Source organism: Rhineura floridana, chromosome 8 (genome assembly GCF_030035675.1).
Source record: "Rhineura floridana isolate rRhiFlo1 chromosome 8, rRhiFlo1.hap2, whole genome shotgun sequence".
Classification (NCBI taxonomy): Eukaryota; Metazoa; Chordata; class Lepidosauria; order Squamata; family Rhineuridae; genus Rhineura; species Rhineura floridana.
The window spans coordinates 95,332,917-95,359,547 of record NC_084487.1 but is presented as its reverse complement, the minus strand read 5'-3'; the positions used below and the strand labels follow the sequence as shown (position 1 = coordinate 95,359,547).

At 43.5% G+C, this 26,631-nt stretch overlaps 1 protein-coding gene across 2 annotated transcripts in view; it reads left to right on the top strand.

Moving 5' to 3' along the window:
• POT1 (protection of telomeres 1) overlaps positions 1-26,631 on the top strand; it is a 93,372-nt gene that overhangs the window by 42,596 nt on the left and 24,145 nt on the right. The window contains exons 8-13 of one of the 2 annotated variants that reach the window (XM_061640174.1): positions 2,137-2,427; positions 5,124-5,279; positions 18,473-18,636; positions 19,931-20,016; positions 20,687-20,728; positions 21,575-21,731. In XM_061640174.1, coding sequence (XP_061496158.1) covers positions 2,137-2,427; positions 5,124-5,279; positions 18,473-18,636; positions 19,931-20,016; positions 20,687-20,728; positions 21,575-21,731 — 896 coding nt within the window. The other variant, XR_009764473.1, reaches the window with a different exon arrangement.

Below are 26,631 nucleotides of genomic sequence, written 5' to 3'. Positions count from 1 at the left end.
GCCTTATACTGAGTCAGACCCATTGGTTCATCTAGCTCAGTATTGTCAAAACTGACTGGTAGCAGCTCTCTGGGGTTTCAGGCAGAGGTCTCTCCCAGCCCTTCCTGGAGATGCTGGGGCTTGAACCTGTGACCTTCTGCAGGCAAGGCAGATGCTCCACCACTGAGTTCTGGCCCTTCTATACTAGAGCACATTTGCAGCACTGATTTCTCCATGTGCTGTATTGGGGGGGGTATTGATTACATTCAGCCCCTTTACTTACTATGAGCCCAGTATTTTGTCAAGACATTTTTGGTTTCTGTTTTGTTTTCTATTATGAGCTTCATATTTTACCTCTTCTGTATTCTCCAGGATTTTCCAGTGAGAAATTCAAATTAACATTGTGGGATCCAGTTGTAACCCCATACGCTTTTGTGTTAGACAGTGTTGTTGGAATGTGATACCAGTAAAACAGGTGTGAGGAACCTTTGGCCTTTTAGATATTGCTGATCTAAAACTCCCTTCATCCTTGGCCATTGGCCATGTTTCCAGGGGTTGATGGGAGTTGTAGTTCAGCATTGTCTGGAGGGCTAAATGTACCACACCTGCAGTACAATGTATTTTTTATGTTCAGCTGAAGTAATTTTGAAATTTTATTGGACCCAGACCCTAAGATTAAATTGGCACTATAAAAAGAAATTGGTGTAAAAAGAAAATAAATGCTAAAATTATGGTCTGAGAAAATGAAGTAAAACCTAAAACCAATTTGGTGTTCCTTCTTGGATCAGAAGAGAATTATGTTTGCCTGATCTGTGGGGTGGGGTAAGGACTTCAGAAGTGTCACTGCTGGGGTGTTAACTGTCGAGCCTGAACCTGTGTTCCTCCTTTCTAATTTTAAGAATGTAACTAAGAAATTTCTTACACTGCTGTACATTGAGGCAGACTGTTGGTCCATCTAGCTCAGTATGGTCTTCACTGACTGGCAGCAGCTCTTCAAGATTTCAGAGGGGTCTCTCTCAGCCCTACTTGGAGATGCCGGGGATTGAGCCGGGGACCTTCTGCATACGCAGCAGATGCTCTACCACTGACTTGCAGCCCTTCTTATAACATGCTTATTAATTTCCATAGGGGATTGTGCCAAAGGTGTGAGTTTTGACATTTGACAAGAATTTTGAGAGAGATGTGGCACTACGCTGGGGAAACAGTTCAAAACATGAGGCAGCAAGGGGGAATCATTGGAAGGAGACAAAGTACAGTACATGGCAATGTATTTGAAACCTGATTGTCACAAATAAATATGTAAAGCTGATGAAATAAGACTTTGCTTCTCCTTGGTTAGTATGCACTCCTGAGCTGTAACAGAATATGTTGCTGAAGTCAACTGAAGATCCGAAAGCTACCTATTTATCACAGCTTCATGGTATTTGTTAGAGAAGCTGATTTTTTTTTACTACGTCAGAGATTGGGAGTAGGGGAGAAAGTTTATTTTGCCTAGGAAGTACTGTATTTAATTTTGAAACTGCTGTGTTTCCTCAAGTAACACCTTTGATGCTTTGTTGTTGTTTTAGCATCAAGTTGCAAAATTAAAATGTTCTGAACAAATGTTTATTGTTCATGTTTAATTCAGGAATACCCACCTTCTGAAGTCTGGCTAGCCCTTTGTGTTGGCACTCATCTGCTTGGGGCCAGCTCATCCTAGCATTCTGTACTGCCTGGCAAAGGATCTTTTTATTTCTCCTAAGTAGCCCATGCCATGTGTCTGGATCTTGAAGAAATGGCAAGAGCTCCACACCAAATAAGATAACAGTGTTTTTAATTAGGGTCATATGTGTTCATTTTACGGTTGAGATTAACCTCTGGCTTGTATGGTTGGATTCCAGTCGATACACCCCATCACCCTCACCCTTGTCAGTCCCATCTGTTGAATGTCGAGAGTCAGCCTTTTCAAGTTCATGCATGTTATAAAACAATGAATTCAAATAATTGACTGGCATTTGATTGTTTCCTTAAGCCATTACGTTTGTTTCATTTTGTAATTTGTGATCTCTTCAGATGTATAGGATAGATATGCTATATATTGTCTTTTTTTGGATGAGTTCAAAAACTAGTACACTTATTTTTCCTTTTCGGTATTGCCTTTTTGTCCTTGTTTTCTAGATCAAAGAATTCGGTGGCCAGTTGCAAGGGATTACCAATAGTGGGTTTGCATCCCTTACATTTGATGGCACTGTAGGAGCACCAGTGGTTCCCCGAACATCTAGCAAATTATTCACATTTACAGATGAAGACAAAAAAACAGTCGAAGACTTGCGCGTTTGGGTGGCAACTAATCTTTCAAACTCTGCACTGGCAGCAAAATTGTGTGGCATCCAGCCACCTGTGTTTTTTGATCTCACTTGCCAGCTAGTAGGGAAAGCAAAAGTGGATGGATCTTCCTATCTCCTCAAGGTACGCTGCTCTCCCCACACCCTCAGTAATGTTTTAATGCACAAGCTGTTGCATGTTAGTATTGAGACAGTGCGCCATATTCAATGCACAATAGGCTTTCTCTCTTCTCCTTATTTCATCAACGCTGCCAAGAACCAGACGAATCTTACTTTGTACTGCTAGAGCTCTTGAATCCTAATCTTGAAATTCAAACACTGTGATTAGATTGGTGAGATAAATTTGTACGTATGTGCTGCATTTTGCATATTTAACTTCCAAGTTCATATATTCAAATAATTTGGGGAGGGTTTGGCAAGGAGCAGAGTGACAGAGTAGGGAAAGAGCATGGAGATTCAGCTGACCACAAGTGGGACATGTAAGAAAATGTTGCAGCGCCTTCTTATCCGCTGAGGCAGCAATGGAGAACCTATGGCCAGTGGTCCTAATTTGGTCTGCAAAGCCATGTTTCGTCCATGTGCTCCATCCCTGATATCATTGTAAAGGAAAAATGTACATTTGCTGCCATGGTTCGAATCCATACCGCACAACTTCAAAGGGGCTTGCTGTCGGTGCCAATCAGCTGATTGGCTCTGACAGCAAGCCTCTTTCGAAGTTGTCACCTGACATCATAATAGCGTCAAACAATGGATAAATGGGTGGCTCCTCCTCACCTGTCAAAAATATTTCACAGAGGGTGGGCCAGTTCTTCATCTGACCCTTGGGTAACAAAAAGGTTTCCCACCCCTGGAATGCTCCTATTCAGCCAGCCAACCATGCCTTACATAGGGACATATGAAGCTGTCTCTCTCCAGCTACAAAAGCAGCAACTGCTGAAGGGGCCACAGACCATCTACCTGTGTGAGTTTCTGCAAGACCTGCTCCCTGCATTTCCGGCTGATTTCCACCTGGCCTGGAAGGGTGGGGCCCTGTCTCTCTCCAGCTACAAAAGCAGCAACTGCTGAAGGGGCCAGAGACCGTGTGTGTGTATGTGCGCGTGAACCTGCTGCTTGGGATGTCTATAGACTACTGGGGTTAGTTGTTTTTTAGTTGTTTTTGGGGTCAAGATTTAATTTTGGAGATTCATTTTTGCTGTTATTTGGACTACAGCATATTTTTGTTAGACACTGTTGTGAAGTGTGTGGGGATTGCTTAATTGTATATTTATTGATATGTTTTCATTAGTTTGTTTATTATTATTGTTTGGCTACTTATATACTGTGTATATTTATATGTTGTATTATTTCTTTGTTGTACACCGCCCAGAGAGCTATGCTAGTCGGGCAGTATAGAAATTTAACAAATAAAATAAAAATAAATAAGCTGCCTTATAGTGAGTCCATCTAGCTCAGTATTGTCTACCCTGATTGGCAGTTTCAGTCAGGGAGTCTTCTCAGTGCTATCTAGAGATGCCAAGGGTTGAACCTAGGATCTTCGGCTTGGAATGCATATGGTCTGCCACTAAGCTATAGTCCTCCCTAAAGTTGTGTGTAAGGTATTTGATTAGACCAATTCACCCACCCACCCTCTCAGTTTTCTGTTTTTCTTTTCCAACTGACCCTCAACATTCTGAGGCTCTTGAACGCTCAGTCTTCACTGAGCTCTTCGGGGGGGTTTTGGGGTGTGTGTGTTAAAACAAGTTACATACTTCTGCACACCTGGGTTCACCAAAGCAAGGACACCTTAATTATTAATAGGAAAGGAATACATTGCTGGGCTCTTAAAACTAAAAGCTGTCATGTCCCAAATGCTGCATTGTTAACAGAGGAACTATTTAGATTGCTATTAGAGTTTTATACCATTTGTGTGCACAGATGTTTTTATTCTGAAACAAGTTACCATTCTAGTGAATGTGGAAAAAATAGAAAGGAGATCAAACAAGCAGCTGCTTGTTCCAAGTGAACTGCTATGGAACAAACAGCAGAAAATTTATAAATACTAATGGTATCTCAAAGAGGTAATAAAGGGGGGCAGGGGAGAGCAACCCGTGAAACCTGATTAGTTAATTTTTCACAAACTAAAGGTAATGTGATTAAAAGCTTATGTCGGTTCATTCCCATCACAGTGCTGGATAGTCCTATTGTACTTTGCTTGAACTGGTAAATTGAAATATTGTAATGCTCAGTGAGATAATAACCTTCCCTTTCCTTTGAAAATGGAACTTATTAAAAACTACTATTATCAGTAGCAAGATTTAAAAAATAGTTTGAAATACTTTCCCCCCGTTTTTTTCCTGCATGTTCTAGTTACCACTTAGGCTTCCTTTTCAGGATGAGATTCACAGGGCCATATGTTTGCTTCCATGTGTTCCCTGGGACTTCTCACCACCACCATGACCCCTCTTTCCTGTAGGACCACCTTGGATCATGAAAGAAGATCCTCGGGAACTGCCCAGGGCCTACAATCAGAAGATGAACAAAGGGAAATTTCCCACATGTGCACGGAAGCACTTTAAGTCTATGTGCACACATTTTGGTCCTTGGGCAGGCACAATGTTCACATTAGCACCTGGCGGGCTTATGTCCTATATTTCATGTATTTGGATTCTTGGTCTTTATGACTCTGAAGATGCAGAGGTGCTGTAGATTATAATAGAATTGGCTTTAGTCAAACGTTTTAGCAAATGTTCTTAGAATTCCACATTTCATCTGGAATAATAAATTTGTACAATCTTATATTGCCAATTTTTAAAGGGGGAATGATGCTTTGTTTCACGACAGGTGTGGGATGGCACAAAATGTCCTTTCCCCTCTTGGAAGGTGCTCGTTAAAGAAGATGACCTTGAAGGGGATAGTGTTCTCATCTGTCAACTAAAACAACTGTCAGTGGATGTTGTAGTTTACGATAATCATGTCCGGTTGGCAAAATCACTGAAGGTAATTAAACTTCTCTGCAATTCTAATATGGCTCTTCTTGCAAGTTTTGTTTTACTTTATATTTGTGATGTCACCAAAAGCTAGCTGCCCAGGTCTGCATTTATTTAAATTGTGTACTTTCCCATGATTATCCTATTTAAACCTCTTGGCTAACCAAATCTTCTAAACAACTGAACAAGACTAATTGCTTTAATATGCCATGTATAAGTGGTCTCCTAACCAAGCAACCTTATTCCGGATACTATGGTATCATGCAATTGTGAGAACATACGCAAAATAGCTGATGTCTGTGACTTCAAATTCTTTCTTGTAAATGAGATACATTAAAGTTTAACTTGTAGTCCCCATTATAAGCAATTTTGTATACTCTTTAGAAGGGTATTGCCTGCGAAAGCTGCCATTAACGGCTGTTTTGTTGTGCAATCCATTCTATTTCTCTGGTTGCTGTGCAGTGTTGATAATTCTCATGGTAAGAGAGAACGGTTTTAACTAAGGTTGTTATCTACTGTTGCTCCCATATAAAAATCTTTGTAATCAGAATAATCAGGCAAATAAGCTGTTAGATGTGTATTTACCTAGCCATATTAAATCTTAAACCTCACTATAAAAATCACACTTCACTGATAAATGCTTGGCAGATTATAAAGAGATGGTAGGTAAAAGCTTGTAGATTTTATTAATAGGTAATGAAAAGAGAACTAGACCCTGCCCCTGCCTGCTAGACTAGGTTACATTATTGGTGGGTCAAGTGGATTAAATTGTATTTTGCTATAGTGAAGCTAGCTAGTTTTGTATTGAAACCCCCCACATTATGCCATCATAAGTACAAGGTCATTTGCAGAGGGTAGATTGAGTGACTACACCCCTGCTCCATGGCATATAAACCGTGAGGTTCCATAGGAATCCATTCTGCCCCCAAGGGCTATTCATCTATATGCAGCTATTGGCGCACTCGTTAGGAGATTTGGAGAGAAGTGCCATTAGTACACTGATGATACCCAACTCTGTTTCTTTGAATCATCTGTGTCAGAAGAGACTGTGCATGCCCTGGACTGGTATCTGAACACAGTGATAGGATGGATGAGGACCAATAAGCGGAAGCTGAATCCTGACCAAGACAGATAGACAATTCCTTGTCTGGGAATTAGGAAGTTGCCTATTCCAGGCAGGGTTGCACTGCCTCCGAAGGAACAAATGTGTAGCCAAGGGTGGGGGGGTTACATATGAAAAACAGGTACACATTTTATAAACAAAAATACATAAATTCTGCTTATAAAGAACTTCTCTGATTCTTGTAAACCTAACATCACATTGACAGCTTGGTAGATTGTCAACCCTCACTCTTAAGGGCACTTTTACCAAGGCTAATTTTAAACCAGGAAAAATGATTCTAATCTTAGCTGGGCCGATGACTAAGATCCTCTTTATTTTGTTGCAGTCTTACCTAACTCATTATTCCATATAACTATATCCTATGTATAGATTTTCCTTATGATTTATGTAAGCTGCTTGCCCTCTGCACATTACGCTCACCATGTGAGAGCTCTGTGTTAAGAATTCTGAACACAGGCGGAGAATGCTGGAAGAGAGAGAAATTATACACACAGTGAAAGAAGCCACTGGCTGCCTTTCTCTAGCCACTCGTCTTCTCTCAGGTTTGAGGGGGCCTTAGGCGAGTTGCCCAGGTGGCTCCGACAGTGCCACTCTGGCAAGTCCCGACATCAGTCTAGCAGCTGCATTCCCCCTCCCCTCAGTAGGCTACTGTGCAGGACCAGGCAACATTGAGTGGTAGCAGTTTTTTAAAAAATAAAACATTAGAGACAGGTGACTGCAGGCACCACCATCTTCGTTCCCCCACAACTCTGGGCACCGGCACAATGTCACTTTGTTGGTGGACATAAACTCTTGCAGCCGCCAAGCTCAGCACTTCCTGTTTGGGTGCCAGGGTCTAAAGTTAAACACTCGTGCACGCAGGATGTCAGCATCAACCCCAGTGGGCCTCAACGTCTACCACGCCATGCCTGATACTAATACCAGCCTTACATCGCTGCTTGTTGTTATACATAGCTGCCTAGGACTTGGGAAGCAGCATGTTTCTGTCCCCTCCAGCCTTTTCTGTTTATTGCAGGGGTGGGGCGTAGTTCTTGCATGGTGGGATTGCTTTGAAGGAAGGCTCTGTCGTGCTTTTGTAGTGAGTTTCCAAACTGGCATATGACCGTTAAGCTATTTTCCTGGATAAAGGCCAGAGCTATAGGGGTGATTTTAACCTGCTTTTGAAATTTCTTCAGATTGTGTTGCCATGTAAATGGCTGGTGAAATGGCAAGTTCCTCTTCAATAGCATTATGTTCATTTTTACAGTAACAGCTGGCGTTTGAAAATGGTGGTTTAATGTATAAATCTCCTTTGTGCTGTCTTGCTGCCACAAAATTCAATAGCAAAGTCTGTATGAAAATGACAAGTTTAATTTTATTTTTAAATTACACATATTTGAACACATGGCGCTCAGTGTGAATGCATATAGGAAGTAGAATATATTGGGAAACTGGGTTGTAGAAGTACATTATGTTTCACTTAAGAAGAGCACAGTGTGAAATTTATATTGCTGCACTCCTGCCAACAGCAGTTTGTCTTAAAACACTGTATATTTTTCCCTTGAATGCAATATAAAACTTCAATTTCACTAAATTACATGCTACTTGAATAGTAAATTATGGTGCTGCCTTTTATTTGCTACTGATAAAAATAGGTTTGGTAATCTATTGTGTTGTATTGATGACTATATTTACATTTCAGGTCTTATCGTATGTTTTCCAACTGTGTGTTGCATGGTGCCTGTATATTCTGTGCATCACAATATCTATTTGTTTTTTTATAGAATTTGTAGGCATATGCGTAGGTGATGTGTGTAGATGTTGGCATTTATGCATCTCTGGTACAGGCCAGAGTTAGCCGATGTGGTGCTGTCCAAGTGTTTTGGACTCCCAACTCCCATCAGCCACAGTCGGCATGGCCAGTGGTCAGGAATGATGAGACTTGCTGTCTATAACAGTTGGATGGCACCAAATTGCCTACCCCAGTATAGGCAGAAGCAAATGGTTAGACCAGGGATCACCAACCTTTTTGGACCAGTGGGCACATTTCATAATTTCAGTAAGTGCTGTGGGCACCAATCACAAACTGCCATGGGGGACATAGCATAACACAAACTTAGAGAGAGTACACTCATTGCTAATTTCCCCACCCTACCCAGTACAGCCTCAGGGTTACCATAGGAATTTAGCTGTGTCCTTCTGGTCCTGAATGTCGAGATCACACAATATTGATTTTTCACATGGTGATGCTGACTAATAACAATAGGGACCATTCCCCAGTATCCGGAAAAATATATAAGGTGGTCACACTGCACTCACACACATGCATAAACCCTTCATACACATACAGACCACAGATACGCATGTATCTCTTTCAGTCACTTTCACACTTCGCATATACATCTCCCTCTTTTTCTGCCCAAGAACATCTCTCCTTCTCTCGCAAACAGACTTTACTTTCATGCACACCTCCCTCTCTCACTTAGATTTTTAAGATGAAATCGCAGAATCTGGGGATTATGGTTCATCCCAGAGGTGAATGGCTTTGCAGGCACCACTGGTGCCTGCTGGTGCCAGGTTGGCGATTCTTGGGTTACACCAAGACATCTTTTTTTTGAACTTTAGCCCTGGTAGCTGCTTTCCATATTGCACATACTTGAAACTCAAGTGTTTCTGCATGTCTGCTCTTGACCCATAACACAAGACAGTGTAAGATACACGAGCTGCACAGGTTTGCCAAGGATTTTAAATAAAGGGGTCTTGAAAATATCTGTGCCTTCCTCCCAAGGTAAATACATCTTTCAGACTTCACACAATAGTGTGAAGAGGATTACATGGAGTTGAGATGAGAAGAACACTGGTGACAGTTGTGGCATGCCTCAGTGATAATTTGTGAGCCAGTGTTTTAGCATTTATTTGCTTCACCGGGTCCAGGCACTGTAACTATGTTTTATGAGTAAACTCTGCAACTAAATGTTGCAGTGTGTGGTGCTCTTGCTCAGCATTCCGCCTATTCCATTCCACCACTCCCGACCCCACAGTCGGTCAGCATTCCATTCCTGCTGACACGCTCAGTGCTCCTTTGGCTGCTTTGTGTGCATGAGTTCTCTTTGGGGCTTTTACTTCTGCAAACACACAGATTTGCAGAAATACAACATACACACATACATGTGTTCCATGTTGGATATTTTAAAAAAATGTTTCTACAGAATAAGCAGTGGATTGGTATGAGTTTATTTTGTTCTGTTCTAATATCAGTATGTTTTGGCATTTTTTAAAAAAAGTGGTAGGTACTCTGTTGTGAAAACTAAAAATCATGTTCCCTTTCATCATATATACTACTAGCAAACTCAGCCAAAACAGCACTATTAATGTACAACAGGGAGGTATTGACAGGCTGGGAAGGGTGAGGGGAGGGATTCAAAGTTTGCAGAAGTACAAAAAACTTAAAACAAACCCCAGGAAGGGGGGGGGGATTCCAAAAACAGACCATTTGGGGTAGAACGTGCTTATTGGGCTGACTTTTGGGTTTGGGGACAGAAAAGCAGGTAGAGGGGAAATAGAATAGAGAATCCTGGAGGAGAACATAGCTGGATGACTAGAATAGCGAACAGGCTCACGTCACACCGTAACGTTTTGTCTGACGTCTCATTTGTTTAACTGTAGTGACATTCAGAGCTAACTTTTGCCTAGCATTTATGCACGCATTTGTGGAATAGTGCTAGTGGTTCTTTTCTTCATAACCAACCCAATTTTTAAATGGATTTTTTAAACATAAAAGTATTTTGATTTTTATGTGCGTGCATATTGTGAAGAACATTAGAATTTGTTCTTCGCAAGCCAGAAAATAACAGCATACAATGCTGCCCTCTAAAGGAAAAGATCAGATATCACACATATTGCTTCATGGCTGCAATATTGGGTTGCAGTGTTAGGTGGTAGGAGATTGTGTACATCTTTTTAAATCTGATTGCATCAGCTTTGTTTACTTAAACAACTCCTAGCCAAAAAATTAATAGTTATGAAACAAAGCTTGGTTAAAAAATAAAATATAATTTAATAGTTGAAATGTTATCCCTAATAACTGTTGATTCTCAAGGGACCTTGCGTCTCTCCCTGTCTCCAGTGTTGCATGGGTGGAGTTTCAAAAGCTGTTTGTATTGCGGAGATTCCGCCATTTAAAAGGAGCAAGTTAAAAAGGCCTACTGGATGTGGTTAAGCTCTTTATATATTGACCGATGTGTTTCTACAAGTGAGCATCCAAAGGATTATTTTTGCCAGGGGCAGCCAAAATGATGTCCCCCAATGTTGATGGATTACAACTCCAACCCTGACCATTAGTCACGTTGTCTGAGACTGATCAGATTTTGTTGGCCTGCAACTCCTGAGGGTTACCCCTTCAGAGTCAGGGAAGTTATCCTCACTATCCAGGGACCAGGAGGGCATCTCTTTTTTTTTCCTTTTTGAGTGGCAGAAACCCATGCCACATTGCTTTTGAAATCTTGGTTTCAAGAGACATTTGCCAGATTAAGTTGGAGGACATTCAACTGAGAGGATGATGCCTCCCTCTGGACATGATAGGCAGGGTCTTTAGAGCCTTTTGCCTCCTCTTCCAGGGGAGGAGTCGTCCCATCCGCCAGTTCTACCCTGCCTACGGTGGTGTGTAGTAGGGTCTTCTCAGGAGAAAATCCTGTGTCTGAGCCTTCTTTTGTGAGTTTGATCTCTCTCCTCTGCTCTTCCTTCCTATTTGTCTAACCTTTATATTTTTAAAAAAAAGTTTTCTTTGAACGCTTTCCCCTTCCCCTGGGTTTGTCAGGGCAGCATGGAGGGGAAGTTTTTCAGATCCCCGTTGCCTAATGGTATCCAGATGCCCTTGTGGGGTACCTGGGAGAAGGGTTTGGCGGGTTCCAGCATTAGGCAGGTTTGCTGCTCCATTCTGAGCACCAGTTCATCCCCGCAGTTTGGCTCAGGGTTTGTGTCAGCATCAGAGCCAAGGAGGGCCCCACAAACAACATCAGGTGGGACCACTTTTTGGGCAACCAGCCCCATTTATCTGTTGGCCTTGGGGTTTGGCGGGTCCTGCAGTCACCATCAGACAGGACTGCCCATTCAGGCACCTAGCACCATTTTCCTGTCTGGCTCCGCAACTTTGACGAGTCCTGCAAACACCATCAGGCAGGATTGCCTACTTGTATGAGCGCCCTTTTGCCGGCTACCCTTGGAACGTTGGTGGGTCCTGCAAACACCATCAGGCAGGACCGCCAATTTATTTGGGTGCTCAGCACCATTCCCGCATGGTTGTTAGGTCCTTTTGAGGCGAGATCCTGCAACTGCTCTGTTCCAAGTGGTATCGCCTCTATTGTCACTCCCTGGCCCCTCCCTAGCGCCCTCTTTTGGCGGGGTTGGTGCGTTATGGACTGTATTGCTTCCATGGATATTGGGTGTGCAATGGCCTGGGAGAACTGCAGTGGCCTTGCTCCTAATGTCTAGCGAAGCATGCCAGTGGGGGCGTTGTTTCGTGCCCTTTTTTGTTACCGTAGTGGTGAGGAGAGCAGCTTTTTTCTTACCATGGTTTCCCCTGCCTCATCTATAGCCTCTCATCCATCTATCTCTCACTTGAGGCACTATTCAGAGTTAGAGGATTCTGCCCTGGAGGATCTCAGGCAACAGGAGCATAATATATTGCCCTCACCCAGTGTGATAGATGAGGAGGTGAATAATCCAACCTTTCTTCAGTCTATTGGGGGCTTTTCCAGCAGGGATGAGTTCCCTGAATTTCTTGGCTAGATTACATCTTCTGTTTCTCTGGACGTCCATGGTGCCCTTGGGTCTGGTCATGGGGGCAGGGACAGGCGGTCCTTCTCCAGAAGACATCACAAGAAACAAACCAAATGCAAACATGGCTCAAAGAAACATGAATCTAAGAGGCAAGAGAGGGGGAGGCGCTACAGTCCTTCTAGTGGCTCTGACGGGTCTCACTCGGCCCACCCTTCGGCCCACTCTTGACAGGCCTTATTCCTATGGCAGTCACTCTCCTGTTGCAAAACCGTCCAGGATGGATGCGCAAGCTACGCAGAGCCAGGTGGTGACCAAAGCACAGGTGCATGCTACTCATTTGGCTCCTTTGCCTCAAGGCCTGCCAACTTTGGCCACGCAACCAAAGCCAGAGCCAACACTGGCTTCTTCACTTATGTCATACCCTGTCTCTCCAGGAGCTACACCCATGGTCAGTAACCCTAATGCTGCTCATGTGGGGGAACTTGGAGTGGGGGGACTCTGGATCTCAAAGTTGGTTTCAGAGGAAGGGATGTTATTGGACAAGGAGCTGAGGCAGCACAATCGCATCCCCAATACTGAATTTATTTTATCTTTTTACATTGTTGGGTTTTGTCCTGCTTGGATTTTATTATGTTTTGTAAACTGACTTCTCTTTGTTGTAAGCCACTTTGGGCACAGCTTGCCGTGGAACGGTGGCATATAAATAAACTCAATCAATCTTTTTCCCCCTGAGATATTCCACCCCTTCCTGGTGAAGGCACACAGAATTTTACAGCTGACAGAGGAGGGGGAGTCCTCTCCTCTTCCCCCTTCTCTCTCTGGTGCTGTGGGGGCTAAGAAGGCCTTCCCTACTATGGTTTCTACACCACTCAACGTACCCTTTCCAAAGTAATTTGAGGCAGCTTGGAAGGCTGGATGGGCCAATCTGAGCAAGGCAAAGTTGGTTTCCAAGCTAGCAAGAAAGCACTACACACTTTTGGATAGCATAATGCAGCAGCTGAGTTTTCCTGTCATTGACCTGCCTGTTGTGGCCTTGGTCTGCCCAGCAGTTATTTCTTGGGAAGGGGAGGGAAGCCCTAAGGACCCCTGTGATAAAAAGGTTAAGGGGGCTGTCCAGAGAAGTTTTGCAGTGCGTGCAGTGGTGTTCTGTGCAGGCTTCAGTGTTTTCATGAGCAGCATTCATGTCAGCAGAACAACTGGGCACTAGGGGAGATCTCCCTAAGGAGGTAAAGGACAGTCTCAAGAAAATTTTCCACGCTGTGGCCCTTGCAGCCGACGCGTCTTTTGATGGTTTCCAGTATGGGGCATACTGTATGGCCCCCACCACTGTGGCATGTGGGAACATTTGGCTAAAACAGTAGGAGATGGACTCTGGGTCCCAAGTTCAGCTAGTCATTCTTCCTTTCTCTGGGGCGAAACTCTTTGGAGAGCCTCTCGAAGCTCATCTCATTGAAACCAGAGACAAAAAAAAGGCACTTCCGACAGCCAAAAAGGATAATTAGAAGGGTAAAACAGTCCCAGTTTTCTCATTCCCCCAAGCAGTTTTTTGGTGGCAGGGCTTTCGTATCCTACAGGCCTCGCTGGGGAGGGCCAGCCACAGAAGGGGGGCGGCACTCTTCCTTTGGATCCTCCAAGTTCCGGGGGGGGGAGGAGGAAGAAACAACCATCAGCTTAACTACTCCAGGAGTCTGAGGTGGTTTCCAGTAGGGGCAAGACTGTTGCACTATGCTCACCTGTAGTGGGGAATCACCATGGACAGGTCAGTTCTGGAGACCGTGTCTTGGGGTTACGCCCTGGAATTCTCCAAAATACCACACAACTTGTTTGTACCTACCTCTTGGTCAAGGAAATCAGACAAGCACCAAAATTACTTGTGGGCCATTCAACACCTATTGTAGATGAAGGTCATAGAACCTGTGCCACCCTCAATGCAGAGATCAGGGGTTTATTCAATTTTTTTCTTGGTGCCCAAAAATAACAATGTTATTCAGGCCATTTTAGACCTAAAATGGCTCTGCCAATGGGTCATGAAAAAACACTTCAAGATGGAGAGCCTATGGTCTAATGAGGTGGCACTGAGGGAGATTGGATGCCCTCAATAGATCTCTCCAAGGCATATCTCCACATCCCAGTTCGGCAGGCCCACTGGAGATTTCTCCAGTTCAATTACAACGGCAATAACTACAGTACAGTGCGTTGCCCTTTGGCCTCTCTTTGGTGCTGAGGGTCTTCACCAAGGTTCTGGTGGTGATCATAGCTCACCCCTGCACCAGGAGCATTTGGATCCATTCCTATTGGACAACATCTTCATGCGGGCTCCATCAGAGGATAGCTGTCAAAGGGACACAAGCACCACCCTGGCCTGCTTTCCGAAACTGGGGTTGTTATCAATCAGGACAAGAGCTCTCTTTCCCCCTCGCAGGTGATTACTCATCTGGGAGTTCTCCTGGATATGGCACCATTTCAAGTGTATCTCACACCAGAGAGGGTCTCTTCCATTCAGGATATGCTGTCTCACATACAGAGTGTGGAAGTGGCAGAACTGATGCTGCTGGCATATCTGGAGGGTCTGGGTCTCCACCTATGATGTCATTGACTGGGCACAATTTGATTCTCGAAAGCTACAATATTTTCTGCTGCCTCTCCAAAATCTGATAATCTTTGGAAACGACTGTTGGCCAAGGTCCCCCATTCCCTGAAGAAGGCACTCCGGTGATGGGCAGATCCCCAATGGCTCTTAGAGGGGATGCCTCTAGAGGAGCCTCATCAGGTAGTTGTGACCACGGACGTGAGCCTCTGCAGATGGGGAGCCCACATGGGTTGGCACTGAAGGCATTTGCTTCAGACCTTCAGAGGGCGCACCTACTGATCAGAACAGACAACATATCGGCCAAATCGTATGTCAACAAGCAGAGTGGCAGTTGGTCAAAAGCACTGATAGCCAAGGCGAGCATGTTGTTTGGTTGGGCAGAGAGACATGTAGCTTCGCTCAAGGCGGAACATCTGGCAGGTGTCAACAACATGATGGCGGACTGGCTCAGCTGTATGTCAGTCAAGGAGGTGGAATGGCAACTCAACCCTCAAGTGTTCCGGAAGGGAACAACACAGTTGGGTTTCCCATCTTCTTCCTGCCCCTTACATACCGCACATGATTGGTGTCCTTGTCTTCCCGCTTCTTTATAGTTGTGTTGTTGGTTTATTTTTCATTTTTTCCCGTGCATCTGATTGATCTATGTTTCCTTTCTTTTTGGGGTCAAGGAGTGGTTCTTTGCTCTGTCAATTAGTATTGGAGGGCAGGATGACAAAAAGCAAAGAGGAGGCAAAAAGCTCTAAAACCCCTGCCTATCATGTCCAGAGGGAAGCATCATCCTTTCAACTGAACGTCCTCCAACCTAATCTGCTAATAGAAATTCACGGTATCAATTTACATTTTTGAAAGCCTGCCCAGTTGTTATAAAGATTGTCCTTTAAGACTGTTCCTTCTGTTTTGCTGAGGAAATTTTCCATCAAATAGGATTTTTATATGATAGATGAGTTGCTTAAAAGACAACAGTCCTTATTTTTATGTGGCTTTATCTCTGCAAGGCAAGGGTTTATACTCTCACTAAAATGAAGGAAGGGTCTGTGATATATTAACACCATCTAATGGATATTAAAGGAAGAGCAATAGCTTTTAGAGAGAGAATTCCCTTGGCTGATAGAAACTAGGAATCTTCTGCATTATATATTTAGTTGGATTACTTATAACCAACTCTTCATTAAAATCAATCTCAGAGAAGGGTACAACAATAAATAAATAAATATTGCATAACAACATTAAAAAAAGGTAAAGGTGTCCACGCACTTGTAGTGCGAGTCGTTTCCGACTCTTAGGGTGACGTCTTGCGATGTTTACTAGGCAGACCATATATATGGGTTGGGATTGCCAGTTCCGTCCCCGGCCTTTCTTTACCCCCCAGCATACGCCGGGTACTCATTTTACCGACCACGGATGGATGGAAGGCTGAGTGGACCTCAACCCCTTTTACCGGAGATTCGACTTCCTCCTTCCATTGGAATCGAACTCCGGCCGTGAGCAGAGCTTCGGCTGCGTTACCGCCACTTACCACTCTGCACCACGGAGGATCTATAACAACATTAAGTAGTCTAAAAAACAAACCAACAATAAATCAACATTGCATCACAGCATCACCAGGGTAACAAAACATTTCAGATCAGCTAACATAAACAGATATGCCTTTGCACAATATCTAAAAAACATGAGGGTTGCTATCAACCCATTTAGTGTGGAAAGAGCATTCCACAATCAGGTCACCACTGTAAGAACACTCTCTCCCATGATACTGCATATTGCACCATCAAGAAGTCCAACAACGTTATATATTATAGACTTATAGCTGAACTACGACAAATCGGAAGTCAATAGGTTTTGTTTTCTTTTTTTCTTTTTCTTTTTTTTTATTGTATTAGTTATTTATTTGTGTTTTTTCTTTTTGTATTGTTTTGGTTTTGAAAATTTGAATAAAAATTAATTGAAAAAAAAAGAAGAAGTCCAACAACGTTAAGAGAGTGTTTCCACTTAATCTCAAGGGTCAGACTGGTATATAGAAGTATAGGCAGTCCAACAAATTCAAGATCTTAAGCTGTATAGGGCTTTATACAGTATGTCAACATCAGCACCTTGAACCTGGGTCAGTAACTACCTGGCAGCCAGTGCAGTACCTTTGCAAGTTTTGTTACCAGTTCATAGCTAGCCATCCTGCTCATGAACTTTGCAACCAGCTGCAGCTTCTGAACCAAGCCCAAAGACCATCCCACATAAAGCACAGTGCAGTCATCCACTTGTGAAGTTCCCAGTGCATGGACCACTATGACCAAGTTGTCCTGTCCAGGTGAACTGATAAAAGATATTCTTCACCTTGGAGGCAAGTTGTGCTTCTACTAACAATATTGAATCTAGGACTACCTCCAGACTATGTACCTGCTCCTTAAGGGGGAGCGTAACTCTATCCAGAGCAAGCCACCTACCCAATTCCCAGACATAGGAACTGCCCCCTCTCAGTACCTCTGCCTGTGAGGATTCAGTCTCAGTTTATTGGCTCTCAGCTAGCTTGCCACTGAATCCCGGTACTGTTCAAGGACCTGCACAGCCTCTCCTGACTTTGATGTCACAGAAAAATGAGTTATGTATCATCAGCATACTGATGATGCTTCACTCCAAATCTCCAAGTGACCACACCCTGTGGCTTCATATAGATGATCAATAGCATTAGGGGCAGAACCTTGTGGCATTCCACAGCACTACTGCCATGGTGCTAACATCACCCAGTGCTATTATCTGCCTCCAACTCCCAACATGCAGGAGGATACTATGGTCAATGGTATCAAAAGCTGCAGAGAGATCAAGAATGACCAAGGTTGCATTCTTCCTGCCTTTTTTCTCAATAAAAATAATCTGGTAGCATGATTCAGTCCCATAACCAGACTTGGGTCCAGATTAGAAAGGGTCTGAATAATCGGTTTCCTTCAAAAATGCCTGGAGCTACACAGCCACCACCTTCTCAAGCACCTTCCCTAATAATGGGATGTTAGTGAACAGGCAGTAGTTCTTATAATCATCCAGGTACAAGGTGGACTTCTTTAGAAGCAGGAAGACCACCATCTCCTTAAGGCAGCAAGTCCTCATCCTTCCTGAATGATGCAGTCTCACCACATCCTGTACCCATCCAGCAAGCTCTAATTAACTGCAAGTGACAAGGAATACATCAGAAGTATAATAAAGTTCTGTGTCTAAGCTACAACAATAATTTGCTACAAGAACCTTTCAAGAGATGAGAGTCCTCATGATCTCTTTAGATAATTGTGTTCTCACCAGTTACTGCTGTTGTGAAGGGTACTTTGCCTATCTTACATACGTTTAAGCTATAATTTAATTGTCAGAGGCTGTACTTTTTTGCATTTTGTTGTCATTTAATTCCAACTTCTATGGTATTTTTCCCTTAAACGTGTGTGTGTGTGTTTTCCAACTGAGGATTACATTTCATGTGTTTGATGAAGTGGACTTTAGTTAAGAAAAGCTAATGCCACAATAGATTTGTTAGTCTCTGAGGTGCCACAAGACTGTTTGTTGTGTTATCTGCAGCAGGTTAATACAGCCACCGTTCTCTGGGAGAGTGGTTGTCTATGAACCAGTATGGGTTAGTTGCACTGTACTGTCTCTCTTACCTCTCTCCTACAACCCTTACCTCTCTTCTATAGGTGAAACCAAAGGAGTCCTGTTTTGCTTTCTGAAATGACTGTTTTATACATTTACATGTTTTTAGGTTGGAAACTTTATTAGATTATACAGTTTGCATGCAAAAACCCAAAGTCCCGAAGGCAAGCCTGATGTTGCATATATACAGTTTCATCTTCATGGTGGCACCATATATGGCCGTGGGATTACTGTCCTGCCAGAAAACCACACCGATGTTGAGGATCTAAAGGCGTGAGTAAAAAAAATTAAAACTGTCTCTTGAAATGGGGAATGAGACAGTTCCTCCATAGTACAAATGGTCAGCCAGTTCCTGGAATGATGGTGTCTTCAAAATGCTATATATATGCTAAATGTTGTTCTAATGAACCAATAGGCATAAGTACCACCATGATGGATGTCCATGCATAGAATGGGAATCATGCAACGTTTCAGACTATGGTTCAGCCCAGAAACTTAATAGTGTTTAGAGGCACTGTCTGTTAGGGGGATGCTAGCATTTTAGACTATATAAACACAACATAATTTCAGCGATCACAAATGCCTGATAGAATACTTGATCGTGCCTTCCATGCAGCTCAGCTTGCTAGAAGCTGAACTAGAATGTGTTCAAAGGCTGATAATGTTACAGTGAAACACTTCAGACAAATATTCTGGAAATATTGCATCTCCAGAACATTTATTTGAAACATTAAGGGTGCAATCCTAAACATGCTTACTGCTGAGTAAATTCTGCTGAGCACAATGGGATGTACTTCTAAGTAAACATTGCTCTGTAAATACTTTTATTTAATGTTAGCCATAGACTTAAGGAGGCCTTAACTATAATTAAATTTGCAAGCTGTACTTAGCACTATATTTCTTGTATTTCTACAGAAAGAGTATAACTCAACCTTGGCTCAAAGCGAGATATTAACATCCATTTCAATAATCCAGATATATCGTGTATGAGATTGTCTTAACATAAAAGATATTTGACAACGAGAGCCAGTGTGGTGTAGTGGTTAAGGTGTTGGACTACAACTTGGGAGACCAGGGTTCGAAACCCCACATAGCCATGAAGCTCACTGGGTGACCTTGGGCCAGTCACTGCCTCTCAGCCTCATGAAAACCCTATTCGTAGGGTCGCCATCAATTGGAATCGACTTGAAGACAGTACATTTACATTTTGACAATGCTTATTCCACATTACATCTCTAAAAATTAAGTTCTCTTTATTTCTTTCACATTCTTGTATACAACACATGCTAGTACCAAAATATTTTGTATTGTTACAATGTAGGCCCAGCAACCCTAATTCACTGGCAGTATTAGCATGTGAATTCAGGGATAAAGTAGTCACTGCAGCGTGGTCAAATCCTGTAGTTATTTAATGTTGCCCCATCACAATAGAGTTAGTGAGAAGCACAAGCAATGGATTTCATTTGGGTTAGCCAAAATCCCATCTGCCATTTTAATTGCCCACAAGGCCATTTATTCATTTACGTCAGTGTTTTGCTCATTTTTTAAAAAGCTTTTTCAATTTCAGATTCCTGAACTCTGTAGACTTGACAGAAGATGAGTGTTCAGAAAGACCTTCTTCTCCAGAACATGACAGCAGTGCTTACTTTACATGTAAGAACCTGAAAACAACCATACCTACACCTGTCCTTTTCACTTCATGATATGGCTCTTTGTGTTATTTTTATGGGGGTATTACAGTTTCTTTTTAAAGCAAGCTAAAAATATTGAGGAGATCCTAAAAAATGTAAACATGAGCCACAATCAGTTGTTGACCTCTTTGGTCTCATAGCAGATTAAAAAAATGGCTGTATTAGGCAAAACTATTTTGTTCTCTTCATTTATGCACAATATTGCTTGCTCTGCCTTCTCAAGTAAGAAAAAGTATCCTAAGATTATAGGTAGATGAAGTGACAGTCAAGGTAGATTGGTAAAATTTTATACCTCAGACCGTGTTATTTGGGAAACCTATGCCAGTTGGTATAAAATGTAATCTACATATGAGGTGTGACCAATCATATATAAAAAGGTTATTTGGTGATTGTTTTATGATATGTTCAAATTGGAAATTTATTAATTTCAATAACAATAACAATTGTGAAAACTCCATAGGTAGTCAAAGCTCATGGGTGTTATTGCTCACACATACAACTTCTTGCCATCTTAAAACAAGATATTTCAGTCTTTATTTTAAAATTCATGATGGCATATTGTTATCTTTTTTGCAGTTCGTAGAAATATGTGAAAACTGAAGCAGGATTAATTCCCCTTTTTCTTTTTTAAGTAGGATCCTGTTTAGAAAGATGTCAGCAGTTATCTGTTACAGGTAGGTATCTCGGGGGTAATATATCTATGATCCAAAGAAGCTCTGCTGCAGAGTGGGATTTCTTGCACTATCTTCTTCACTGCAGTCTTCTATGTCCCACCCAGGACCACTTTTTCAGGTTGGGGCCCTGTGAAATGGCATGGAGTGTGGCATCGGATGCTGCAGCGGGACACAAAACTAGCAGAACTAACTTTCTGCTTAGCTAACGCACCTGTGTATTCATTTTAGGAAAGCTTGAGAAATTCAATCTTCATGAATTCTGATATGTAGTGACCTGCTCCACATCTCCCAGACAAACATGCAGATCAAAATTATCCACTGAATTTTGCACTTTCCAAATATTCCAACACAGTTCTCTTTTCAAAGCATGTATCAAAATATATTTTAAAAATGCATATTCTGAGAGAAAAAAGTTTGAAATACTTAAATGCAGTTTTGGGGGGGATTAAAAATCACAGATAAATGCAGATATGGACTTATGAGGGAACACATGCAAAAGTGACACAGGACTGAAATTAATTTGTTCATCTATTACTTGTCCAAGCCCTTCATATTTCTGCTTGTCAGGCCATCAGTTGGGGTGGGCAAGTGTTTTAAAATCTGCTTACTGATAATTTGGCAAAGAACAAGACACGTAGATACAGATTTAAAACATACAACTTCAAAATATGAAGTGGATATTCACATACGTATATATTTAAAATTGCCATTTAAAGACCATGGAATGAATTGAGAAATTTGAACAAACTAACAAACCATTGTTTAAATTTATATCTGTGTGGATCTTTCCACTCACCTTACATATGTTCCTTTCAATCCAAATCTTGATATTTTCATGTTTTGCAGTGCTAACAGATCACCAGCATTTGGATATAACAGCACTGAGTACTATTTTGAACAGCAGGATTCCTCAGCCATATCGCATCAGAGCTAAACTGAGGCAATTTGAACCTGAGAAGCTTCATCAGTCTGTTAAACTTCATTGTCCTCAGTGCAATTTGTTGTAAGTACCCTGATACTTTTTTTTTCTTATAAGCTGCTTGTGCTGTTTTGGAGATGTTTCTTGCAGAGCGTAGTTTAAGTTAAACTAGATTTTTGTCTCAGTGCAATTTAAGGCTGTATTTATTTATTTATTATTTGATTTATATCCCACCCTTCCTCCAGCAGGAGCCCAGGGCAGCAAGCAAAAGCACTAAAAACAGTTTAAAACATCATAAAAACAGATTTTAAAATACATTAAAACAAAACATCTTTAAAAACATGTTTTTTAAAAAAGCTTTCAAGACACCTTTAAAAAAATGTGCTGTAATGTTCAGTGCCTATTTTTATACTGTTTTATATTCCACCCTAAAACTATTGAAGTGCCTGTCTGAATAAAGAACAGCACATCAGCACCTTGAAAAGTCATTACTGCTAAAATGGAATGTGGACAATATAGGTTTGTTCATTATTAACCCATGTTTAATTATGCCCTTGCAGAAATGGCTCATGTTATACTGTACTCTGCTTTTACTCAGTGAGGAATGTTTGCTTGATTGTGTAGTAGGTAACCTTTACAAAATCAACCAGACAGGCGAAGCTGACAAGCATTTCAAGATGCTTTATGTACATATATGAGAAAAAGAGGGATAATGGACGAGGAACACTTGAGGAATGCAATCCCAGCAAATTCCAATTATGAACTGACCTGATCTGCACCTCCTGGATTCATGTGTGGATCGGAACTTAGTTATCTGCCCGATGAGCATTGTATTTTGGGATATATAAGATGGTGGCTGCCCAATGCAGGTTGGACCTCAGCAGCCAGTTAGGTCCCCTCCAGAGATACCACTGTGTGAGATCATGCAGGAGGAGTACCTGGCTGCTGAGGGGTCCAGGAAGGGGCAGCCTTGGCAATAGCAATGCCAGACAGAGCCTCATGGCAGCAGTGGGTGGTAGAAAGAAAGGTGGACGTCACCCCTGCTGGAGCCACAAGCTAGGTGCTGAGAGCCAGTGCCCTGGGTGGGAAATAGACTGATTCCTCAATCCCTAATATAGACTTGACTTCTTAATTACTCTACCTGTATTAATAAGCTTAAGTGATAACAAAGGAGATTGATAGTTGAATGTTTTATAATATTCTTTTCTATCACTTTTAACCAAATGCAGATGAAGCCGGGGTGATCGATTTGTGTGCTCATGGAAAGCCTGTCTAGTCCTTGCTTCCTTTTTTAGAAAAAAATTAATATGCCCCAGTACTGAGTAACATCAAGGCTTTAAATTGCAAGCAGCATGCAAAATTAGGGCGAGGGGAAGCACGACAAAGAATCAAAACAAAAAGGAGAACAGGCTCTGGTACTTAATGGTGCAAGGCTTTTATTTTGGTTCTACACATTTTCCATAGGAAGTGGGCCATCACCGTGGGGATAGTTCCACCTATCGTGCGAAGGCAAGAATGTTTTTGAAGTCAAGACTAGGGGCGTCATGCCCCTCCCACTCTCCAGTTCATTCTTGCCTTCGTACGAACAAGATTGGAATTTCACATAGCATTTAGCTAAGTCCCGTATTTGTCCTTAAATCTTTTCTCTTTTTCTGTGTGTGTTTAGCCTCTGAGGGTTCCCTCAGGAACCGCGGCTGCGGCTTCCTCACCCTTCCCTCAGAGCTATTCAATCCATTTTATTAACTTGATTGGGGGCTCCCTCTGAGACCGCGGCTGCGGCTCTCTTCTTTTTGGTAGTTTCTAGCCCCCACCCCACCCCCGCTCAGTTGTCTCTCTAGCCAGGGGGCTTCCTCAAGGACCGCGGCTGCGGTTCTCCCCTTTTGATCGCTTCTGATCGCGTTAACCTCCCCCCCCTGATCGGTTGCCGCGGCTGCGGCTTATCCGATCTCAGCGGGAGCTCGCAGCTGCGGCTCCCGCCGTTAACCCTCTGCCTCAGATCGCCCTTGCAACGTGGCTTAAATCCCACTGAGGGCTTTTCAGACCGCGACCGCGGCTCTCTCTGCGGTGGCGGCCGTTTTCCCCTTCCTGTTTTCTCCACGGATTTTTTTTGGAGCCGCTACTGCGGGTTTTGGCGGCCGTTTTCCCCTACCTGTTTTCTCCAGGGATTTTTTGGAGCCGCTACTGCGGTTTTGGGCGAGATCGTGCTGGGCAGCCCTTCCCCCAGTTCGCCTCCGACGGCCGCCATTGCTTCTTCCCTCTCTGTCATTTTTTTTCCCGCTCCTTTTTTCCGGGCGCCATTTTTTCTTTCAGAATTCGAATTTCCCGCCCTTTTTGTTCCCCTTATTATCGGATACCTCCCCTGCAGACTATCTATCCGTACGTGTGTGTATATGTGCTGCTGACTAATTTACACACGACTGATTTACACACATTACTGTGGCTGTAATCATAGTGGCTGAATTGTACTATCAAGGCTGGAGCTCCAATCCTAGTGGGCTGGATTGTATTATTAAGGCTGGAGCTTTAATCCTAGTGGCTGGATTACATTATCAAGGCTGGAGTTTTAATCCTAGTGGCTGGATTACATTATCAAGGCTGGAACTTTAATCCTAGTGGCTGGATTACATTATCAAGGCTGGAGCTTTAATATCAGTGGCTGATTTGTATTAAATCTGATTTACATTAAGTATCCTACCCCCTATGGGGCCGTGAACAAGCCAAAAAACCCAGCCTACAGCACTAATCTGAGTGTGCCTACTCTAAACAGCCTATATTATATTAACGCTGATACCTCTGTGCATTCTGCCCCCTCCGTGGCAGTGCATTCGCCATCTGCCAGTGTATTCTACCCCCTCCGTGGTAGTACGCTGTGCCAGTTCGGGTCTTTACATCCTGCCCCCTCCGTGGCAGTGTACTGCACCCAGGTTCATATAAGATGGCAGAACAGCCAGGCATGTCACCATCAACACACATGGTGCCAGATCAGCCAGACATGCCACAATCAGCCAAGCCACAACATACTAACACGTCTAAGACCAGACATGCCAAAGCACTGGCTAAGACAAAACATCTTTCCAGCCATAGTAAACCAAAGCGCCCTCGTTATGTTTCTGTGCCAACAACCAACACAGCACAGACACACATAAGTGATATTTTCCATTCTCCTGCTACTGCCTCTGACGAGGAAGAGTTTGTTGGCTTTCCCCCTCACGGTTCGCCTAACGAACCTACCTCTGGCTTACCGCCTCAGACATCTGTTCCAATAGCCCACCAGGCACATACATCTCACACATCTGGTCTGCAGCTGTCTCCTGATTTCCTCTCTCAACTCCAAGCCATGCTGGCTTATTTCACACGAATGCAGTCACTACCACAGGTTCCTGCCATACCCCCACTCAACATGGACCAACGTGCGTCCCATGCTGCTCATCCTTCCTGCTCACCAGATCCTTTCGATGTAGCCAGAGGCAGATGTACGGATGAAGCCTCGTATGCGGAGGAGTTAACTTTCACTGACCATGTTGAAGGAGACGACTGGAGCGACTATTCAGATCATGAGGAGGATACATCGTATCGCTTGTTCAATACCTCAGATTACCAACCGCTCGCACGTAGGGTACTTCATACCCTTGGTCTCCAGACTGCGCCTTCAACTTCGTCCGCCCCAACTCTCAAAGGGGCCAAGGTCCTCAAATCCCCTGCACCTACTGAACACTACATCCCGGTGCCGGACCCAATTGCCAAATTAGCTTCCGAAGAATGGGCCCACCCACTCAAAGCTCGACGCTTCAAGAACACGGCTGACAGACTTTACGCCCTAGCCCCAGACTTCGCCACCAAGTTAGATGTCCCTGGCATAGACGAACCGATCGCTCGCCTCGTTTCGCGATCTATCTTGCCCAGGGAAGGGGAATCCCACCTAAAAGATACTACTGAACGTCGAATAGACTTCGCCCTCCGCAAGAACCACGAGGCCACTGCCCTATCCATGCGTGCCTCCGCTTCAGCCTCCATTTTCTCCAGAGCATCTATGATGTGGCTGGATGACCTTCTAGAGGATGATAACCCTGATCCTGTCGCCTTTAAAAGAGCACTATTGAAACTACGTAAGACAGCAGCCTTTGTGGCCGACGCCACTTTGGATGCCACCCAATTAGGGGCACGAGCCATGACGACTCAAATAGTCGCTCGTCGCACCCTCTGGCTTCGTCACTGGCAAGCTGATTCAGCGGCCAGATTGAACCTGTCCAAGGCTCCTTACTCCGGATCTCTTCTCTTCGGTGAGGAAGCTCTAAAGGCAGTTCTGGTTGACCCAAAAGACGCCCACAAACCGGTTCTAGCCACAGTCAAGAACATCGACCACAGGCCCTTCAGGCGATTTCCATCCTTTCGTTCTAACCAGCCCTTTCGAGGAACGCGACCAGGAGGACGAGGCCGCGATTTCAGACCCTATGATTCCAACGCATTCAGGGGCTCCTGGAACCGACGCCCCCAGGGCAGAGGTCAGTACCAAGGGCGCAGGGGCAACTCATCGTCCTCATATAGGGGAGGTCCTCGCCTACACAAGTAGTATTAACGCCATCCCCATAGGTGGCAGATTACTTAATTTTGGAGATCGATGGCTGCGCCTTACTACGGTCCCCTGGATCAGGGACCTCTTCACTTATGGCTATACCATAGAGTTCTGGGCAACCCCGTCAGACAGATTCCACCCGTCTCCTTGCCCAAGGGCACCAGCCAGGCACAACATCATGCAGACAGCTATACATCACCTCTTGCACATAGCGGCAATAGAGCCAGTTCCCACAACTGAGAGATCGGAAGGGGTGTACTCCCTCCTATTTGCTGTGCCAAAACGAGATTTATCTTGGAGGGCGGTATTGGACCTCAAGTTTGTCAACCGTTTTGTAACATACCGCAGGTTCAAAATGGAATCTCTCCATTCCATTACCGAGAGTCTGCATGAAGGAGACTTCCTGGCTTC